Consider the following 14,548-nt stretch of genomic DNA (forward strand, 5'->3'; position numbering starts at 1 on the left):
TTCTAAGGCTTAAGGTTTTTTTTTTATTAAAAATTAAAAATTTGACTTGCATTTTTATTATGTTTTATGTAAGGCAAAAAGAAAATGGTTGAAAATGCAAATAAAGCACATCATTCAATCATGTAGGTTTTAATTATTTACAAGCTGGCATCCACTGTGGGTGGGGCTGTAGCCTTAGGAAGGGAGAGAGAGAAATATATATATATATATATATATATATATATATATATATATATATGAAAAGATATATAAACTTTACAGCAGTAAATTGTGCATCCTTTACATATAAATTATACATTAAATATACTGTAGCATCCCTCTGCCTTGCAAGAGCTACATTGGGAGAAGGCACGTCTGCAGGCACAACGGATCCTTTTTCAGACCTCCTGGACGTTTCCTAGTTCCTTGTGGATTGAGCGAAGAGCATGTAGGGCTTCCACTGTTACTTTGAGCTTTCCAATTACCGTTCCATCATCTTGCAAATCAAAAACTAGAAAAAGAACACAAGGGAGGTTGGGAGGAGTAACATCAATAGCGAGTTCACGGATCCTCTCCTCGCATACCTTTGAGTTAACTTGAGCTGATAGAGAAACTTTCATAAAAAGAAGTCACAGGAGAACTCTAGGTCCTTTCTGGGTATCAGGTCTGACGCTTAGCTGTTCTCTTGAGACCCTGTGCTGACCCCCGTGGCTCCCAGATGTGGGGCAAGTTCTGGCATACCCAAAGCCCTGTGTTTATTTCTATGGATACTATTGAGTAGAGACACAGCAGTGCTGCCATTGCCTTATAGGGAAAGAAATGACAGCTGGCTAAAAACGGCATACACTCTCGTGGTGTGTGGGTGGCATACTACTTTTAAAAAGCATTGTCTTGCTTATTTCCCTCATTCTCTAAAATATTTTAATATTCCTGTTTCAGTGTTTGTGGAGGTAGACTGCCTTGGCTGAGATATAGTTATGTTAGTCTAATATTTCCACTCCACCAAATGCACCTGAGGAAGTAGACTGAAGTCTACAATAGCTCACGCTGCCAATTTCTTTCTTTCGGTTAGTCTGAAAGATGCTACAAGATCTCTCTACGTACTAATAAGCCATGGTTAGTCTAATAAATCTTCATGTATTAGGCCCCTTCCCCTCTCTTCTTACTTAGACTCTTTCATGGTGGTTTACTAAACTATTATTTCCCTTGATAAGCAAACATTATTTCCCTTGACATCTGAACTGGTTCAATCTTGGTTTACAAAACCAGGATATTCTGTAACAAGCCTTCTTTGAAACAAGTGGCCTTCTTTGAAACAACTGGGAAGCTTGGTACAAGTTTGCGCTCAGTCACCCATCTTATTGGGTGACCTCAAAGAAATCATCCATAACATTAACAATCTAATTCTGATTTGAAATTATCAATACACTTGTATCAGATCCTATTCAGAAAACTACACTTGTCCCTCTACATTTGCTGGGGTTAGGGGCACAGGACCCCTGTGAATGTGGAAAAAAGAGCAAATAACAAAAACACTATGTTTTTACCCAAAAGAACACGTCTCTAGGAATCTCTAGGTTTTCCAGTGCAACTCTGTGGTCAACATCTGCCAGAAAATAACCATAGGAGCTACAAATGCCTAGCGGAGTGTTTTCTCTAGGAATCTCTAGGTCTTTCAGTGTGGCTTTTGCTTAAAGTTGACCACAGAGTTGCATTGGATGACCTAGATATTCCTAGAAAGAATATATTAATAAAATCCATGAATAATCAAATCTGCAAAAGTCAAAGCCACACATGTGGAGGCATGAGTGTATACATATGTAACCAGGGAGATGCTAGACTCTGTATTTTATAAGTTGCACCAAACTATCCTTTCTGGATAACTTGTTCATTTCAAAACCATGTTTCAAATGGAAGGCTTTGGCAGCCACAATTCATTTTGGGTAAAATATATAGACACTTATTCACAGGACTGCCTGTATTAAAAGATAAAAACAACAACATATATCCAAGAAGTAAAACCCCTTCCATCCTCTCACCTCAGGGAAAAAAAAAAAAAAAAAGGAACGGAGAAAGCTGCAAAGAAGTGGAATTGAAAAACCATCCTGAACTCACCCTTGATGTCTTGTTCAATTATGTCTTGCCCTTTTTTAAATATCTCATTTAGACTGACGTACGCAAAGCCAATATCTTCACACTCAAGATCTTGTTCATCTTCAGGCGGATCACTGACCACTGTAAATCGTATGCTGAGAAGTGGTTTGAGGAAGAAACATAAATATATTCACATATTTGCTATGGGGTTTTCAAAAACCTCCTCTTCCAACTTAGGCTGAAACTAAACATTATGTTTACACTCTCCCCCCTTTTATTAGACTACAAGCTAAACATGAGTTAATACTATGATGCAGTGGCCAAAAAAGTGAATGCAATTCTGGGCTGCATCAACAGTAGTGCCCAAATCAAGGGAAGTAACAGTGCCCTCTACTCCTGGAATACTGTGTCCAGTTCTGGGCATCACAGTACAAGAAGCATCTTGACAAGGTAAAACATGTCCAGAGAAGGATGACCAAGATGATCAAGTTCAAAGATATTGCCATGTTAGTCTGGAAAATCAGTATACAAAGGGATCTTGCAGCATCTTTGAGACAACTGAAAGAAAGAAGCTGGTGGCATGAGCTTTCATAAACTTGAGCCCAAGTCTATTTAAAGCTTATGCTACCAGCTTCTTTCTTTAAGTTAGTTTCAAAGGTGCTACAAGATCCCTTTGCATACAAGATGATCTAAATTCTGGAAATTAAGCCTTATGAGGAATGACTTAGGGTATGTTTAGCTTGGAGAAGAGAAGACTAAAAGGTAACATGACAGCCATCTTTAAATAGGTAAAGGGATACCTTGTAGGATGTTTTCTATTTTTCCTTGTTTAAAAAAGCCTTATACAAATCATGGTTGCCATAAGTCAACAAGCAATTTGATCGCAGGCTCCCACCCCTGCCTTAAATATTGCATAGGGTTGAGAATTGTGTCCAACTATCAATGGCGACTACAGAATGAGCAAATGCGCCATGCTGGTGCCAATTTTAGGGTTAGGGACCATGTGGCAACTGCACAGTCCCTAACCATAGCACGGCACAGCACCGTAACAATAGCGGTGTCCAGTGTACATGGGTGCCGCCATTGTTATGTAAGCGCCGTGTGGCATCCGCACATCACCACTTGTCACTTACATAACAAGTGCACCAGTGGCACACTCATTACGCTGGCCCTGTGGTGCAGAAAGAACCCGTTTTTCCAGGTTCTTTTTCCTGCAGAGGGAAGCCGTGCGGTTTGGTGGCTGCAGCTTCCCTCCGGAGGAAATTAGGCCGCCGGCAGGCTGCCCTTTTCAGGTGGTCTGTCCCGCGCCAGAGTTCCCAGTGGAGATATTTTTTCAGCCCAAGTATGAACAATTACTATCCTGGAAGCCTCTACATTTTAAGGCAATTTTGGAGTCTCCCGCCTCATTCTTTTTTCACTTTGGGGGTAAAAATTGTTAGGTTTGTTCAATAGAGGTCCAATGTGTGGTTGAATACAGGATGAGTGCAGATCCTTGGGAAGCCCCCCAACTGCCCACTGTTGCCTCACACAGGACAAAAACATATTATTCTGAAGAAGAAGTCTCAAACATGTACATAATATATATAAAAATGACCTTTAGCTGCATATATTCCTCATGGAGGATTATTCAGAAAGTGGCTTAGTCATAATGCTCAAAGGCACTGTAAAGGTTCTGCCAATAAAGCTATTTACTTAAGTACAAAGAACTGGAACAAAGTACTCTTTTCAAAGGCCTGGTTCACTTATGTTAGGATGCAGCATGGAAGGAAACACTTTTTCGAGGGCAAGTTTAAATGTACATTATCCTTTAATGAGCTGACAAATAACCCGCTTCCCACTACTATGCCCTGGCATGTTAGCCTGCATTTGTTTACTTGAAAATAGGGAAAGGCCCAAAACATGGAGACACATGTAAGTTATTACTTTCCTTGGCACCTTAGCCAACTCCGAAATTGGGAAGGTCTAGCCAGACCATGGAATGCTGGCTTTGCAGACTGTCAAGTATGTTGTGCATGTCAAAAGAATAAAGTCTATAAAAATATCAATGTCAATGAGAATGCCATGGTTGATGTTGCAGAGGCAGCTTCAGAAAATCATTTTGCTGCTCCAAAAGATCAAAATACTAATAATGGAACTAGCTTTCTGGAAAAAACAAAACAGGGAATAGCTTTTTTACATAAGGTGGTGCTGAAATTGAAACCTAAAGTTAAAATTGTTTCCTATTATTGATCACGCTGTATTTCATGGATGGTTCCTCCAAAAACCTTGTATCTCACTCTTTCCCCCTTCCTTTCAGCTTTCTAAGAAATTCCTTCTGCTTTTAATAATTAATACCACCATCAGACTGTAAATTAATTTATCAAACCTTTAGGCTGTAGCCCTATTTAATATCTATCTGGGAATAAATTTCACTGAATTCATGTTGGTTATATCTGAGTTATAAAACTGTATTGGCTGGTTTAATCAGTGAGGACATTTTTAAATCAATGAGCTTGAGTTAAAGGATAGTGTTATTTTGGGTCCTGATTTGGTTCTTTTCTGCATTGACATCAGTTTACTAAGACAACATTGCTTTTATATAGGCCCAAATCCATTTGCTAGTCCCAGTAAATCAGTAAGTCCACCACATCGGAGAGCTAGTGGATTGCCATGCCACATATTAAATAATATGGGGTGCAACCATCTGCATTTATCTTCAAGTCTACTCCAATTTATGGCCGTCCTATCTTAGGGAAGATTAATTCAGAGGAGGTTTACCATTGCCTTTCTTGAAGGATGAGAATGTGTGACTTTTCCAAGGTCACTCAATGGGTTTCCTTGACTGCGCAGATTCAAACCTTGGTCACCCAGAGTCTTAGTCCAGCACTCAAACCACTACACCATTCTGGATCTCTAAGGATTGACTTACCATTCACCAACTGACTGAATAGGTCTTCTCTATTTGGGATTAGCAATTAAGATTTAAGTCTATGGTATTTATATCACCGAGAGCTCAAAATTTTCACTATCATCATCATCTCAATTTTCCTTACAATCTTCTCTTTCCTGTTTTGAAAGGGTAGGATAGTATTGTATAAATTAGCCCTGCTGTTAAGAACATGAGCATGGAGGACTTTGGGAGAACAAGCAACACTTTGCAAGCTGTTTGGCTTTATTCTTTACCTTCTTTTTCATAGCACAAGTTGCTACAATTTCAGTTATCACAGATTTATCCCACCACCACATCTAGACCATGTGCAGCCAATTTGGACTGATATTTTTATCCTTAGTCCCTTTGGTTTCCTACACTTTAAAGTTTAGTTCCTGTTTCAACTGAGGGGGGAAAAAGTTCTGATATTATTATATAAGGCATTGTGATAGGAAACATGTGTCAAGGGAGCAATGCAGCCAACTTTAATATGTGCTGTGTCTGTACACTTGAGGGCCGCATTCTGCATTTCAGCTCCTTATGGACCACTTCTGAAGTAGGACCATGGCAAGGAGGGTTTATTGATTTTCCTTGTCTGAATGGTAAGGCCTGAGCCACATGTTAGGCAATAGCATGGAAACAGCTGAAAAATGATCCCATGTGTTGGAGGCTATTTGCAAATTCAACACATGCCATTTGCACTGATCAGCTCTACTTGATCAAGTGTACAAGCTATCATCCCAAGGAAGGATTTGTAAAGAGCTGGTGGGCATGCTTGTGTGTTTGTGTGTGTTGTGTGCATTCAAGTTGTTTCCTACTTATGGCGACTCTAAGGAGAACCTATCAGGGGTTTTCTTGGCAAAATTTGTTCAGAGGGGTTTGCCTTTGATTTCCTCTGGGGCTGAGAGGGTGTGACTTTCCTAAGGTAACCCAGTGGGTTTCCATGGCTGGGTTTGAACGCTGGTCTCCAGAGTCATCGTCCAACTCTCAAATCACTACACCATGCTGGCTCAGGTGCCTGCTTGACAAAAATGCAATTGGACAAACACACACAGGCAAACAAATTACAGATCCCATGGTATTTGGATGATGAGGCTGCCACTGCAATGCACAAAGTGTTTTTGCCTCAATGCCCCATGTTTCTGCAAATAACATGAAACTACCCACTAAAGGGGCTAGGAAAGATACAAATAAAAAATAAAAAATGGGAAACTACCAAACAATGTTGCCACGAGGAAGGGCCAGATTAGGTCCCAGGATTTAGGAGATTATTGCATTGCCTTTTTCCCAATCTGGGCACAGGCTGAGACTGGGCTGGGAACATGTGTTATCGCACAGCTTCATGCCCAGAGCATTACCATCCTGTCTTCAATCAGAACGTCTCCCATTAGGGAAAAGAAGCATTTTTAGCTAAGGATGGGAGAAGGATGAGATGGTAACAATCTGGGCACGGAGTTGTGCAATAAGACATTGTCCCAGCCCAGTCTCAGCCCGTGCGCAGAATGGGAAAAGGCAGCTAGTGCGATAATCTTCATAAATTATCCGTGATAAATAATGATTTCTGCTGAGCTGCTAAAGAAGAGATGATCATGTCTGCAGAGAAAGTACAGATTATTTGGGATGGGCCGATTTATTACTTAAGAGCTGTCATTTGAAATATGGCATTGATTTGTCCACCATAACATAATAGCCCATCAGTATCAGCTCTGACTGTAAGGGGCTCTCCAGGTTCATTCTCCATCCAGCTTCATATGTGGTTTTAACTGGAAATGCTAGGAACTGAACCTGAATTATTATGTACACTCAACATATAGTTGACATATAGTTGACATATACCCAGTTCACAGCCAACATACGCCAACACAGCCAACTAAGACTGATCATGAGTCTCTAGCAGTCAAAACATATCAAGAAAAGCCGAAGAAACTACATATGTTTATGAGAAACATAGGTGGCAGAGATGGAAGATGTAAACTATTTCCACATATTTAAGATGTCAAGCATAAGAACTGAGAAGTATCCTCAGCAAACAGTACAAAGAAACAGCTGGTATATTAAAACTAACATTTATTTGCTTTTCTTATTATATTCTGCCCTTCAGTAGATGTGGAGAGAGGGACATAACTGTGAGCATATGCAGGAAATGCCTCTTACGCATGCCTAAAATTATGTACCATTAAAAAACATGAGACTTAAGTGTAACTAACAGTTCTGGGCTGTTATATGCTATGCACAATTCAGCAATGGAATCTGCTACCTGATAAAGATATAGACTCCCCATGGAGATTTTCAAAGAGATGACGGAAAGGAATTAATCCAGAACGGTAGAAAAGGAAACTTTTGTTTTTATGCAAGGGCCCTGATGTGACGAACCCTTGCTATCTGTGCCAAAGCTAAGCACTTTTAGGCCCCAGTGATTTCAATGAGAAAGAATTAAAGAACATGTTCAGATCATTTACCCATGGAATTAGAGGGACTTAAAAATGCCAAACCTTTACTAGATGTATACACTACAGTATGCAAACCTGCGAGGAATTTCAAAGTCTGAGCAAAAGGTTTTGCCTAAGTCGCTGGAGTTTGATATGTCCTACAAAACAATGGTCTCTGCCCAGAATATAGTACCATTGGGAAATATGTAACTTTATTTGTAGTTTCGCTAGCACCAGCATGTTATCCATCTTACTAATGTATGCAGTAAATCTGGAAGTCTTTTGCTTGTTTGCTGAAATGAGAAAGGGGAAAAAAATGTTTCTGAACATCAAAGTGCTTTAGATGTGATACGTGCCTGCTCTTAAGGGATCACTTTATGGCACTTCCTGTCGGATTCTATTAAAAAATTGTGCACCGGCCAACGTATGAAGCTCAATTTTTAAAGGAAAATGGAGGAAACAGAGATTACTGTCTTATTGCCAAAAACTACCCTCAGGTCTGCAAAGCTTATTTGTAAATATATGGCTAACTGAAAAGTGTGAAAGGCTGATTGGCAGCTTTTACACTCTTCATTGAAATCACCAGCTATTCCAGTTGTGATTAAAATGGGAAATCGAGAAGTGCCCCTATATGGGAGGGGAAATTATGTGGTCTAACAAACTGCCCCTGTTGTCAGATTTTTATATATTTCTTTATTTTGCTCACTCTAAAAATAGACAGATGCTCCAGAACCTTCCAGGGGTTCAACAGTCCATTTCAATGCCATTTCGCCCCACATTTATTTTTGGAAAGGGAAAATAGGGTACATGCAACCATCTGTAGTTCCCCATCTTTGCTCTACCCAGTTGATGCCTACCCTCTGAAAGGAAAAAACATACCGTATATACTTGACTATAAGTCAACCTCATATATATATGTTGAGGGCAAGTTTTGGGGCCAAAATTATGGATTTTGATATGACCCATGGATAAGTCAAGGGTAAAACATAGGTACATATAATGAAGGATGTAAAGGACGAAGTAAAGGAAAACAATTTGCAGCAGGCATAACTATTAGTGCATATACTAAAGGCTGGATGGATGAGAGAGCAGAAGGGGATCAGTGCTTCTAGGGCAGATTAAACCCTTGCCTTTCACCATATATATATGGATGTATTAAAATACAGTGCTTACATTGATCTGTGGATAAGTCGACCCAGGTTTTATGGGTCAGTTTTTAAACCTAAATTTCTAGACTTATACATGAGTATATACAGTATTGATGTTTTTGAATTATGTATATATTTTATGATGTTTTTACTGCTGTAATGCCGCTTTGATCCGAAGGGAGAAGCAGGAAATATAAATAAAACTTTTATTTATTTATTATTATTATTATTAAGGTAGTGTCAGTTGCTTCTTGTTTTAAAAAAAATGATGAAGTCATGTGCTCTTCAAACAAACATGGGAGAATACAAAACCAACTCCCTTATCTATGGAGGATGTTTGCATATGGAAATACAAACTGATAACGCCAGTACCTACTATTGGAACAACTTACCTTCGTGAAAGAACTGGCAAGCTTTCAATTATTTATGCATTCATTTATTCATTATCCTTTCCCTTCAGATCCAATTATACATTAATTTGCATGGTAAGGAGAGTCGGTCAAAGTGTCCCAATGTACTTAGCTTCTAAACATACCTTCCAGGGCTGGGCTCAGATTCCCGAAGCATGGTTTTGAGGATGTCTCGCCTTGCTTTGTTGTTTGTTTGATCCACGTGCATGACTGCAAAAAGTCAAACAGAAAATGACAGTGGAGGCAACTGGCTGCAAGCAAATACAGTAAAGACTCATTTTCAAAATGACTTCCTTCTGTCTGAATTTTAGATAGGAGCAAATATTAGCTTCCAATTCCCAAGAGGGAACTGTGTTAGTCTATTGTGGGGAAAATAGTAAAGATTCCCCTGACACCTTATTACAGTGTGAGTTTTCCTAGCCCACTTCAATAGATGCAGAAAGTGTTCCTAGCAATTCATGCAAGAAGTGTTCTCCAAAATTTCAGGTACATGAAGTATAGACTGGGGCTGAACCACAGAATCTTATAACAGAGGGAAATTACATGCAGGGAGTTTTGACCATGACATCTCCATCTGAAGCACTAGTTATTCACAAATCTGTTGCTGATATCTCAGGCTGCCTCTACACTGCAGAAATAATGCAGTTTGACACTGCTTTAACTGTCATGGCTCTATGCTATGGAATCCAGGCATTTGCAGTTTGTTGTGACACCAGAGCTGTCTGACAGAGAAGGCTAAATATCTACAGAACAACAGATCTCAGAATTCCAAAGTACTGAGCCATGGCAGTTAAAGCAGGGTCAATCTGCATTATTTCTGCATTGTGGATGAAGCCTCAAACAGCCTGACAATAGGAAAAACAATTAACTCATGCAGTTGTAATAGGAATCTTTTATCCTGAATTCAGACCACTGGTGACAAACTGGAGCCTCCTAATGGATAGTAACTCACCAGTCCCCTGCCACCCTTCTCTGCTAAGTTAAGGGTAGTGACAATAAGGCTGAAGTATTCATCCTCTGATGAAAGTTGTGTAAATTTACAGCGCTATATAAATAAAGGTTAACAACAACAACAACAACAACAACAACAACAACAACAACCTCAATGAATATCACTACTGTGAATTTGGGAGCTGTGGCTCTTCTCAAAATGAAGGAGAAAACGTTTAGACTCAGGAAGAGCAAAACATTGCATGTGCATTGAATCCTTTAGACATGGCAAGTGATCATGGAACTGATGGGCATCTCTTTCATTTACTCAAGACTGGTTATTAGGGTTTTAATATAATTTATTGCATTGGATCCTTTAGACATGGCAAGAGGTCATGGATTTGAGGGGCATTTCATTCATTTAGTTAAGACTGGTTATTCAGGTTCTAATATAATCTATTATACCATATTGGATTTTTGTTTTTTCTGATGGAGTGGTGCATATCTTTGGTACAAGAAAGAAACTAAGGATGTCTTTATAAGCCATAGCTCCTATAAAGTTGAATGTGGTAAAAAAATATGATCACTGGGACACTTAGTACATTGTGATGGCTAACATATTCCCAGCTCAGTTTTTAATCTTGTCTCTTAAAAAGTGTGCAAAGAGGTCTACTTTTCAAGTACTTGCTCATTATTTAAACCTAAACATATGTTGAAAGGTAAGCACACTTAGGCAGGGGGAAGAGAAGGGAAGGGAATGGGGAAAAGGGAAACGAATTGTCTCTTTCAGTCTCTCCTAAAAGGAAATCAATGACAAAACCCAGAATTGAAGTGGGAACTGCCATGTGATCCAATTGTCATATCGCTGGCAGCTTTATGCTGCACACTGTCGGAAGAGATACGGGCAGCATCTAAGAATGCCACACAGCTGTCATTCCCTGTTAATGGCCCTGGCAGTCATGACTGTAAAAGCCAGTGGCTTTTATTGCTTCGCAATGGAAGGGATTTACAGTGGTTTCTTTCACCCGGTGAAAGCCAGTGATAGCGATAATGTATGGCAGCATGCTTGTCCTTTCTGACAGCCCCTGTAATTTAATCCTCCTCTCCTGCCACAACAGGCAATAAGAGAGACTTTTAGGCCAGTCAAATAGGAAAGGCTACAGCCTGACATTTATCTATCCTAGTCAAACAAATACACACGTGATGCATCTGATGAAGTGGGCTAAAGCCCCAATGGAAGCTCACACTATAATAACTATTTATCTGTCAGAAGCCACAGGATGCTTCTTCATTCGCTTCAATCCAATAGACTAACAGTTACTAATTTGGCAATTATCCCAAGACATGGCTGCTACCACATTGTGGAATTAATGCAGTTTGGCACAGTTTAAACTGTCATGGCGCCATCCTATGGAAACATGGGATTTGAAGCGTGTTGTGGTTCCAGAGCTCTCTCATGGAGAAGGCCAAATGTCACACAAAATTACAAATCCCAGAATTCCATAGCATTGAGCTGTGACAGTTCCAGCAGTTTCAAACTGCATTAATTTTGCAGTATAGATGCAGCTCATGTTACAGAGTAGACAACACCATGTTGTAGCCCCCCTCTCAGTGTCTCAGCCAAACATATGAGGTCACAATGAAAACGTTATATTACAGCTGTGAGCAGGACTCAATAGTACACAAATATACTGCAAGGAGGATAAATGACATGATTGTGGCAGGTTATTCAGAATACCAGGTATTGATCCCTGAGCTTGGAAATATTGTGAAGGACCCCATCATGAAAGGCTCCCTCAGTGAACTTTTGTCTTCATCCTAAATGTACAACACCACCTGGATAACTACCCTAATGGAATTGTCTGTTAAGCATTCCTTATGTGTGTTTTTCTGTTAACTTGTATATATACCAAGCATGTTTGAACATTTTGTTGTTGTTGTTGATTTAGTATTCATTGTGGAACTGAAATAAATAATTTAAAAAAAAAGAAATACTGTGAACAAGACCTTTATTTTACTCACAACCTTATTACTGTTTGCCTCCCCCATTGTTTTGCCATCTACAATCATGAGAGTTAGAACCATCCTGCTAAAATCCAAAGCCGCCTTAGGCTCAAGTTGTACCACTGTGCCAAAATCTGTCCATACAAGCCTTCCTCTTCTGTCCCCTATTCTGACTTAAATATGAAACGTGAGCAACGGCATGTTAAAGAATCTTCTGCAGTGTGTAAATGAAAGATGCCTTTATCATATTATCCTGAATCCAAAGGGTATCCAGCCATTCATTCGCTCTCTCTTTTTTCATTTCACTTGCCTGAGGTGCCTCCAATTTGTCCAAATAATCAACTACTCACTCCTCGGAGGCAAAGGCTTCTGATCTATATAAGTCTCATAAAAAACTTTGGAAGATTTCATTAATCTTTCCCCTTTCTATTGTCAATTCCCAAGCAGGTTTATATACAGCCAAGATAACATTCTTTAGGCCTATGATCATTAATCTTATTTCCAGGCCCCTTTCCTGCTTTCTCAGCATTCTTGTGGCAATATTCTCTCAGCCCGATGAAATATAAATGCTATTTCCTTGTTATCAGTGTCTATCAATTGAACTTAATCTTTGTTATTTCAATTATGGTGGTCTTGTCCATGAGGGGGAGAAATCATTTTGTCAAGGTGAAATTATGAGTCGACCCCTTCGGTGTAACTATCCATCCCAAGTTAGAGAAAGTATAAAGCCAGTTTGCTTACATCTACAGTATTTCCCACTTAGAGTCAGAATTATCCCTAGGCTCAATTTGAAATCATGGGCATGACCCTTGCTTGTCGTCCTTACAGCTGACAAGTCAAGTTCTTCTTAATCTTCTTCAGGCTGAAGCCCTGTTTGGATGGTTTGAATTCTGAGAAATATTCCTATTACGTTTAATACCTGTACACAGATGATAAACTGGGTATGTGCATCTTGGCCCACATTTACTTGCTCTGTATACACAAGACCTGCGTACACTTGCGCCCATAACCCTTTCTTATGAGAACATCGTTCCAAGGTTCCCCAAGAAAACAATCAACTGCAAAACTACTTTTAAGTCTATGGCACATAAAATCTATGGGCTTCTTAGTGTTGTTTGCAAGGCTAGAGGTGTTTAAGCAATAGAGAGGATCGGGTGACCACAGCTTCTTGACTTGGGTTGGGGGCTACAGAAAATAAAGCCTTCTGAATACAGGGCCAGTTGGGTCGGGAGAAGGGAGATGCCAAAGGTGGCTTAAGAAGGCTTTTTGGGCAGGTGGGACTATTAAATTGTTTGATATTATTTCTGCCCCTGATGGTATTCACAGGCAAATCAACGTTTACATGTCAGGATGGCTATATATTACCCCAGTATTGGAAGTAGTGCATGCCTTTGTATATCAGTTTCTATGGAACAAGGCACAGAGGGTACGGTTGCCCTCATGACTTGCTGGGCGCATCTCATAAACAACCATGTGGGCAAAAAGTGGAATAATAATAATAATAATAATAATAATAATAAGAATGGGGGACTTAGATATTTGGGCTACTTCAATTTGTCTCTTCTTTTTTTATGTACTGCATCTATTCTTGCAGTGTAGTGGTTTGAGTGTTGGACTATGACTCTGGAGACCAGGGTTTGAATCCCAGCTCGGGCATGAAAGCAAATTGAGTGATCTTAGGCAAGTCACACTATCTCAGGCTCAGGAAAAGGCAATGGCAAACCTCCCCTGAATGAATCTTGCCAAGAAAACCCCGTGCTAGGTTCACCTTTGGGCCTCCAAAAGTCAGACACTAAGGCACACAACACATACCCATATATTCTCTGCCCATTAGATTAATCCGAAAACCTGAACAGCTTTACATTACTTCTGGCAGTGCTTTCATGGGATTGCATGATGGAATTATCCATCATTTCAGTGGTTGTGTTTTCTCCATCTTTGCTTGGAATTTACTTAATGGAGAATTCGAACAATGAGTATTCCTGGACGGAACACTGAAGACTGTACTTTTTAGATTGGCACTTTCAATGGATAGAGCTTTTAAATTAAAAACAAACCATTAAAAGATAATCTGTCTGCATTATAATATAATTGTGAGATTTAATTTATTAATTGTAGAACTACTTTGCTTCTTCCTTTAAGATTAAAAAAGAAAAACCAAAGGCTCAGGGGACTGAGAGCGCTACAGCTTTACAATAAGTGTTGCTTATTAAGCCAGAACTCCAAAAGATGTAAAGCAGCTTTTCTTTTAAAAAAAGCCAGTCACAGTGCTAAGATGTAAATATAATAAGAGAACTCAATAAAAAAGGTATTATTTACTGAGAAATAATGATTTCTCAAATTACATCTGGATTTATCGTGATTTTTTCATACAAAATCCTGGGGACTACTAGTTTCCCTCTAAGCTCAAAGTACACTTCCTTTCCCCATCATGTAAATCTCAGTTTTATTAAAGAAAATATTCAATTAACCCCAAATATTCTACATGCTCAAATCTAATTAGGCATGAATAAGAAATGGAGTAAAGCTATAGTAAACACACACATTCCCACTTCATTACTATTAGATTATTGGCTTTCTCGCTGACATTATCAAACAGCAAATTCATTAGGACATTTGCCTGAAACCGTGTTCCTTTACAAGCAA

The 14,548-nt window shown here is 39.4% G+C and overlaps 1 protein-coding gene across 4 annotated transcripts in view; it reads right to left on the reverse strand.

Moving 5' to 3' along the window:
- Positions 1-221: 221 nt before the first annotated feature.
- Positions 222-14,548, reverse strand: part of RPGRIP1L (RPGRIP1 like) — a 66,891-nt gene continuing 52,564 nt past the window's right edge. For 3 of the 4 annotated variants that reach the window (XM_042438581.1, XM_042438582.1, XM_042438583.1), the window contains exons 24-26: positions 9,094-9,178; positions 2,095-2,228; positions 222-490 (exon numbers count right to left, since the gene is read on the reverse strand). In XM_042438581.1, the coding sequence (XP_042294515.1) occupies positions 378-490; positions 2,095-2,228; positions 9,094-9,178 (332 nt within the window). In that variant the 3' untranslated portion in view covers positions 222-377. The remainder of the gene's footprint in view (positions 491-2,094; positions 2,229-9,093; positions 9,179-14,548) is intronic. The other variant, XM_042438580.1, reaches the window with a different exon arrangement.

Source organism: Sceloporus undulatus, chromosome 8 (assembly GCF_019175285.1).
Source record: "Sceloporus undulatus isolate JIND9_A2432 ecotype Alabama chromosome 8, SceUnd_v1.1, whole genome shotgun sequence".
Lineage (NCBI taxonomy): Eukaryota > Metazoa > Chordata > Lepidosauria > Squamata > Phrynosomatidae > Sceloporus > Sceloporus undulatus.